The 7,994-nt window shown below is 41.5% G+C and overlaps 1 protein-coding gene across 1 annotated transcript; it reads left to right on the top strand.

Annotated features, from left to right (window-relative positions):
- Positions 1-875: 875 nt before the first annotated feature.
- LOC105994248 (vomeronasal type-1 receptor 1-like) lies at positions 876-4,560 on the top strand. Its single transcript, XM_013027660.1, has 3 exons — positions 876-909; positions 3,644-3,771; positions 4,069-4,560. Exons 1-3 carry the CDS (start codon positions 876-878, stop codon positions 4,558-4,560), a joined length of 654 nt encoding a protein of 217 aa, XP_012883114.1.
- Positions 4,561-7,994: the final 3,434 nt, after the last annotated feature.

The following is a 7,994-nucleotide window of genomic DNA, read 5'->3' as shown; positions in this document are numbered from 1 at the left end:
TTTCATGCGATTGTTTCTACCACATTTATAAGATTATTTCTTTGTTGCTTTGTATGTCCCTCCTCCACTTACAATACCTGCTTTCACTCTATTTGATGTCGTTATAATTTGTGGAGGGGAAGGGGAAAAACAAATCGTTTAAATAGGGACACAGGTGGACCCATTGCAACAATGAGACATATAAGTCGTTATGTCGAAAACGAACTTTACAACTTTGGTGGGGGGTGGAGGAGGTTTTGGTGGGGGATGGGGGAAGGATGGGAAGGAGAAACAAAGGAGGAGGCTACAATGCTTGATAAGAAATGTACTCATTATTTTGCCCATGTAATTTTAACCACTCTGTATATTATTTTCACAATAAAAAAATAAAAATAAAAAAGTCGCTAAAAATTCACCAAATACATATGGATGTCACACTCTTACACTATAGATTTCCTGTTCCTCTACTCACTTGTAATGAGATTATCTTCAAAAGTTTTCCCATATTCCCTAGACTTCCCTTACCATGAGTCACATCTGTTGGAAATGGTTGTGGAAGTTCAGTGGTGCTCATCAGTAGGCACAATTCTCCACTGTTTGTCACAGGGAAGCCCTATTCCCCAAGCACACAGTGTCACCGAACTTCCAGGGGACATGATGAGCCTGCACACAGAGGAGATGAGATCACACAGTCCTGAGGCTTTTTCTTCGGGCATTGTTGTTGAGCACACATGCTGTGACCACTGCCTCTGCTCCTCTGTCCTGACAGCCAATTCCTACTGGGTAAGCACCTATTCTTCTCAGACAAGTGACTGTAGTTTTTGTAACTCATCAAAAAAATGCAGAAGTAACTTCTCTGTAAAATGTGTGTGCTGTGTGGGGTTGGAATGAGGCACATGTCTTATATTTTAGGAGAAATGTTTGGTGAGAGTAACAGGCCTCTCTCCTGCCTCGGTTAGCAATGTTGGCACCGTTTCACACCCGAATGCATCCTGGAGACCACACAGCTTTGTGTGCTTAGGGGTGGAGCATTCTCTATATTTTTTGGACATGTGTAATATGTCAATATGACCTCATTATATTTAAAGCAATCACCTATTATTTGAAGATAAACATTGGAAGTGATTTTGTAAAGGAGTAAATTCTGACATGAACAATTATGATATGAATATAAGAAGCCTGTTGACTTGTCATTCCTGTTCCAGCCGATTTCCTCAGTGTGTTCTCTCTCCCTATGCTGTCTCTCTCATTGTCCTTGTAGTCATCTTACTTGAGGGGATCCTTTTATTTTCTCTTGGTTATAGGGCTTTTATTCGGGCCTCAGCTCTGCCCCTGAGGTTTTTCTCTCAAGACTAGCACTACCATTTTAGCCACAGAGCCACTTCCATTTTTGGTCATGGTTTTTGGGAGATATGAGTCTCCTGGTCTTTCCTACCCAGCCAGCAGTCAAATCTTAATCCTCACATCTCAGTCTTTAGTCAAATCTCAATCCTCACATCTCAGTCTTCTGAGTGTCTAAGATTACTGGTTTGAGTCACCACCACCTAGTTTAGCAGATTTTTTTTTCAAATGTCACCTTGTAACCAGAAACTGTACTTCGTGGGAAAATTGATCTATATAAATGACCAGGAGGTGCTTAACTTATGCTTTTCTGCATCTCAGAGAGATTGAGAGCCCTAGTTTTCCATGAGTCACTCAAGAGGCTGGAGCACTCAAACTACATCACTGAGGGACATCCACTATAAGAGCTTGAACTCAGGGCCTCAGTCTCTTGCTTAGTTGTTCACTCAAGACTGCTTTCTATCACTTGAGACACACTTCCACTTCTGGCTTTTGGGTGGTTCAATGTAGATCAATGTCTTATAGATTTGTCTGCTCAGGCTGCTATCAAACTGTAATCCTCAGCTCTTAGCCTCCTGAGTAGCAAGTATTACAGGAATAACCACCAGCACTTGCCTTCTTTGGATTTCTTTTTTGAAAATGCAAGAGCAAATTCAGATTACATTTCTTTGCTAATAAACTAGCAAGGTGTTTCTTTGACAAACTGTAGTTTGTGCAATACTTGTGTTTCCTTCTCTGTGTACAGTATTGAATCATAATGTAGATACATTCAGACATTGTCCTTTTCTTTCCATATTTTACATAATTGTTGTTTTACAAAATTTTAACTATTTTATCAAAGATAATATCCTTTATTACAAGAAATGATGTTTCTTTTTTGGATGCTGCCTCTAATCTTAGCTATAGAGGAGCCTGAGATGCGAGTATTGTGGTTCAAAGCCATCCCAGGCAGGAAAGTCCATGACATTCTCATTTCCAGTTCATCATCAGAAACCCAGAATTAGAGCTGTGGCTTAAAGTGGGAAAGGACTTACCTTGAGCAAAAAAAGCTCTGAGATAGCCCCAAACCCCACTAGTGACAAAAAATAAACAAAAAAGAAATAATGTTCCTTGTAATTAAGATGTTCATTGATGTCTCATCATTCTATCAAGTATTTGTGGCTATCAATAATAATACTATCAATTCAATTAAATCATGTAATTATTTTTTGTGGGTCCTGGGGTTTAACTCAGGTACTGGACCTATGCATGAGATTGTTTTTGCTCCAAGCTAGTGCTCTAACATTTGACACATGGGTCCACTTCTACTGCTTTCGTTAGTTTAATGTGTTCTTCAGAAACTCAGTGTGAGAAACAGAGAATCAAATTTTGAGGCCTGGGATTGGGAGTCTTCATCGGAGAGCTGTCAATTGCAGGTGGACTCCTGTCCCAAAGATGTGCAGTCCCTCCAATACACCTAACACTGTCAGAAAACTGAGCCATGAGAGCAGGCAAGGAAAGAAAGAGCCTATCAAAAATACCAACAAATAAGATCAACCCTACTAGAGAGCTGAAGTGGAACACCATGGAGACAGGAGGAGTGCCAGAAGTCAGAAGGCATGATTCAATGGAGCCTCAGCTGGACCAGATCTAGAGGTGCAGGGACAGGCTGACAGGGTGACAGGGAATCCCAGAGTCTCAGAGTTCAAGGCACAGGACTGACAGGTCCAGTAACCAATTGTTCAAGTTACTGACTCTGCTTCTAAGGAATTCAAATACACCCATCACCTATGTTTGGAACTTCACCTTCCTCCATCATGAAGATAAGATGATGAAAGTTAAACCTAACTCCCTATCATCCCACCATGTGGTGGGATTGGCACCGGTTAGACATAGTATATTTATATCAAATGGGGATCAGAGTCTCACAGACTTCTTGCCCTGTTGGATTTGAACCATGAAAATCAGATCTTAGCCTCCTGATTCACTATGATTACTTGGGCCTGGATTGGCTAGTATAATTTTTATTTTTGTTTTTTGATGGCCATGGGGCTTTAACTAAGCTCTGGGCTGCTGTGTGAGCTTCTTCCTCCACGTTAATGCTCAAGCACTTTGAACCACAGCACCACTTCCGGTTTTTGAGTGGTAAATGGGAGATAAGGGTTTCTTGAGGATTTTCTACCTCACCTGTCTTAGAACCACAATCTTCAGATCAGATGGTAGCCTCCTGAGTAGCTAAGATAACAGATGTGAGTCCCCTGTACCGGGCTAGCTAGTATGTTCAGAGTTATTTGTTAGTTTTCATGCTGTTTTTCATCTCAAAATAAAATCTGTTATTTCCTAGATTTGGAAGAGATGTCAGAAGCTCAGGTGGAGGTGGGGGTTGCCTTCCTCACTCAGACTGCAGCTGGGATTCTGGGGAACTCCTGTCTCCTCTGTTTTTACAGCTACACCCTCCTCACTGGACAGAAGGTAAGGCCCACAGACCCCATCCTCAGCCTTCTGGTCTTTGCCAACAACTTGGTTGTTTTCTCCTCTGGGATCCCTCAGACAATGGCAAGGTTTGGATGGAAGTACTTTCTGGATGATGCGGGATGTAAAGTTGTTTTGTATTTATTCAGAGTAGCTAGAGGGATTTCTCTTAATGCCACCTGCCTTCTGAGTGGCTTCCAGGTCTCAAAGCTTTGCAATAGAAACACTTGGTGGAAGATGACTACTAGATTCCCCAAGTGCTTTGGATTCTGTGGTTCCCTTTTCTGGATCCTGCAGCTCCTGGTAAATGTTTATGTGCCTCTGAGAGTGATTGGCCCAAGACACAAACAAAATGTCACTCTGCACATGCATTATATATACTGCTCCCCAGGCCCGTCAGAACCCTTTGCAACGTTATTACATGTCGTTTTATTCATTGCCATTGATGTTATGTGCTTGGTTTTCATGATGTGGGCCAGTAGCTCCATGGTCCTTTTCCTGCAGAGACACAAGCAGAGGGTCTGGTATATTCACAGCCACATTCCCTCCCGAAGACCTGACCATGAGGCCAGGGCCACACACACCATCCTGACCTTGGTGAGCATGTTCATCTCTTTCTACTGCCTCTCTGCCATTTTCACTCTTTGGCTTAGTCTAAGTAGGAAGCCAGGTCTCTGGCTGATGGACACATGTCAGTTCCTGGGTGCAGGTTTCTCAGTATTGAGCCCCTATGTGCTCATCAGCAGAGACACCCGCCTCATTCAGGTGTTTTATGTCTGCATTAAATAAACATCTTCATAATTTGGTTAACTCGATACATTACAACAGATTTTAGAGTTGGATCATAGTTTTGTTTTTGCAGCACTGGGATTTAGATGCTGTGGTTTGCAGTCACTACAGCAGGGGCTCTACTACTAGAGACATGCTCTAGTTCTTTTTCACTCTGGTTATTGTTGAGAGATAGCTTGCTTTCCTTCCAGTTCAGCCTGCACACTCATACTCCTGTTATGTGCTTCCTGAAGTATCTGGGATGACAGATGTGAACCAAGATTCTGAGATTATTTTGTTGAAAGAGATCCTCAGGTTTACCTAAAGCTACAAATATCCCAATCTCAGCCCCCCTCTCCCACTCCCACGCCCTGCACCCATGGGATATGGTCTTATGTTTATCTGGTATGATCTTGAACCCAAATCCTCCTGATTAAATTTGCAGATGCAAGCCACTGTGCATATTGAATCACTTTTAAGTTAAATTATTATTATTATTATTATTATCATTTGTCAGTCATAGTGATAAGGCTTGAACTGAATGCCTTGGCACTATTCCTGAGTTATTTCACTCAGGTTTAGACTTCTTCCATTATGAGTCACACCTCCACATCCAGTTTTCTTGTGGCTTGTTGGAGATCAGTCTCTCAGTCTTTTCTAACTGGATCAGCATTGGATTACAACCCTCAGATCTCATCCTCCTGAGTAGCTAGGATTACAGGCCTGAGCCACCAGAGCCCTGCATAAATTTTTATTTCTAAAGTTGTTCAATGATTATATAACAAACGGTATTTGTAAGCATCTGTGTATAACTGACCATGGGAGTATCTCTGTTGTGAAGTACTTTCCTACACAAGACCCTGAGTTTGTCGCCTGAACCTCAAGTAAAATAAAGTCATAGAAAATTGTTATCGAGGCCTAATGATCTTTCACTAAGCAAATAATGAATAAGGAAAAGTGCAATTGCTGTCTAATTCACAGTAACAGTGGTACCAGACAATCTTATCACCCTATTTTACAGGACTTGTACTTATTTTTTTCCATTATGTAATGAATTGTGCTGAGTAAGTGTAATGAGTGGAAATTTAAACTTGGAAATAAAGTTCAATATTTAGCACAAAATTTTATTTGTTGGCTTTTCACATTGGTACCTGAAAATGTAATGACTTCAAACATAATTAGATCCAGCATCTTGAGGTATAGAAGAGTAGTCTAGAAAGAGCTGTCATGTGGAACACAACAATTTGAGAGATCTGAAGAAATCCTCCATTTTGACTTAGACCTGGAGACATGGTGGCAGGTCAAGCAGTAAACCTGTGTTACTGATGGTTCAAAAATGTAACCCAGGACCAGCCCAGAATTCCCTCTCCGTCTAAAAGTAAAACAGATTTAGTGTGAGGCATAACCTCGTGCACAATATCAACAGTCATCCTAAAAATGATTTAGTTGATGCATCTCACACAAAAAAGTTCACGTTTTACTGGACACCAGTAGCTCATGTCTGTCATCCTAGCTACTCCGTAAGCTGAGATCTGAGGACCACAGTTCAAAGTCAGCCCACCCAGGAAAGTCTGTGAGACTCTTACCTCCAATAAACCACTAGAAAATCAGAAGTGGCACTATGGATCAAGCAGTAGAGCCCTTGCCTTGAGCTGAAGAGTGTAGGGACAGATCCCAAGCCCAGAGTTCAAGCCCCAGGACTGACCCCCCCCAAAAAAAGTTCACATTTTAATTTGATTAAATTACTAAAAACTGTTCCTAAAATACACAATTTGGTGACATAAATGTACACAAACAACTCTGTGTGTGTGTGTGTGTGTGTGTGTGTGTGTATCCTTGTATGTGAGGGGTGATTTTCTGTGTTGGGTGGCTTTACACTAGAGAGGCAATCTCTCTTTTTCTTGTAGATATTCAGATTTGCTGTTATTTCCTGGGCCAATTTTTTTTCTAGTCCTGGGCTCGAACTCAGCCTGGATGCTGTTCCTGAGCTTCTTTACCTCAAGACTACTGCTCTATTTCATGAGCTATAGCACCACTTCTGTCCTTTTCTAAGTAGTTCATTGGAGATAGGAGTCTTATACACTTTCCTGCCTGGGCTGGCTTAGAACTGTGATTCTCAGATCTCAGACTCCTAAGTAGCTAGGATTGCAGGTGTGAGCCACCAGTGTCCGACTTTCTGGAGTCAATTTTGATAGGAGTAGGGTTCCTAGAATGTTGAACATTTTTCATGTAGGATATTTAATTTGCTTTTAATTGTTAGAACCCTTTCTCTGACTCTCCATCTCTCTGTCCCTTTCTTTGTGTCTGTCTGTCTGTCTGTCTCTCCCTGTTAAGGAAATGGAAAGGAAAGGGAAAGAAATAGGCAGGACTCAGTTCTCAACAGGCTAGGAACAATCAGGGCTGCAGCCTTCCTGCAGATATGGAGGTTATATCAGGAGGTGGTTTCAGAGTTAGGCTTTTGTGCAGTCTGAGCAAGCAGAGAGAGGTTACTTGAGTTCAGTTCAGAGGAGGTGACTGCAGGATCAGGCAGACAATAGGGTGAGTATCGTGGTACTTGACTCCTTTATCCAAGGTCTCAAGCTTTTAAAATTTTTTAAAAAATAATTTTATTGAGATTAAGTGATTACATGAATTTCACAAATTTCACAATATTGTGAAAAGATGATAGTTAAAGTCACAAACACATTTTAACCTTCACAAGGCAACTTGTCATTATCATGGTCTATAATGTTTGTGAATTCTATAAGCTTTGAAAATACAACTATTCCCTCCACATAATATGTACATTTCTTTCCTTTTGCTTAGTGTAAGCTGTTCCCTCTTTCCCTCTCATTCCCTCCTTCCCATTGCTGTCCTTGAGTTGCTTAGTTCATTTTCATCAATGTTCACTGCTGCTGATGGGCCCCTCTGTTGTATTGTTTCCTGTTTCCCTCTGATTCTGTGCCTGCCTCCTAGCTTCCCTCAGATGTGTGCAGATGTGTGCGTGCACACGTGCATGCACACACACTCACACACACACACACACACACACACACACACCATATGTGAGGTCAAGAACACAGAGCCATAGAGTCATTTAGAAATGATTGATGACAATGGGATGTTACTTATACATCACTCACAGGCACGTTGCACTTTGATTTTGGAAGAGAGAGAGACAGAGAGAGAGAGGAGAGATATAGATACTTATTCATAGATAGATAGATAGATAGATAGATAGATAGATAGATAGATAGATAGATAGATAGATAGATAGATCCATCTATCTATAAATTGCCTTGCCAGTCCTGAGGCTTCAACTCACAAGCTGGGTGCTGTACATGAGTCCTTTAAGTTGGAGAATAGTGCTTTACCATTTGAGGACCACTCCACTTCTGGCTTTTTTTAATTCTGTCCGTCGTCTGCCTGAACTCTGGGCCTGGGGGGCTGTCCATCAGCTCTTCAGCTCAAGGCTA

Source organism: Dipodomys ordii, unplaced genomic scaffold (genome assembly GCF_000151885.1).
Source record: "Dipodomys ordii isolate 6190 unplaced genomic scaffold, Dord_2.0 Scaffold105, whole genome shotgun sequence".
Lineage (NCBI taxonomy): Eukaryota > Metazoa > Chordata > Mammalia > Rodentia > Heteromyidae > Dipodomys > Dipodomys ordii.
Note: the sequence above shows the minus strand (reverse complement) of the source record. Positions and strands in the feature narration are given on the sequence as shown.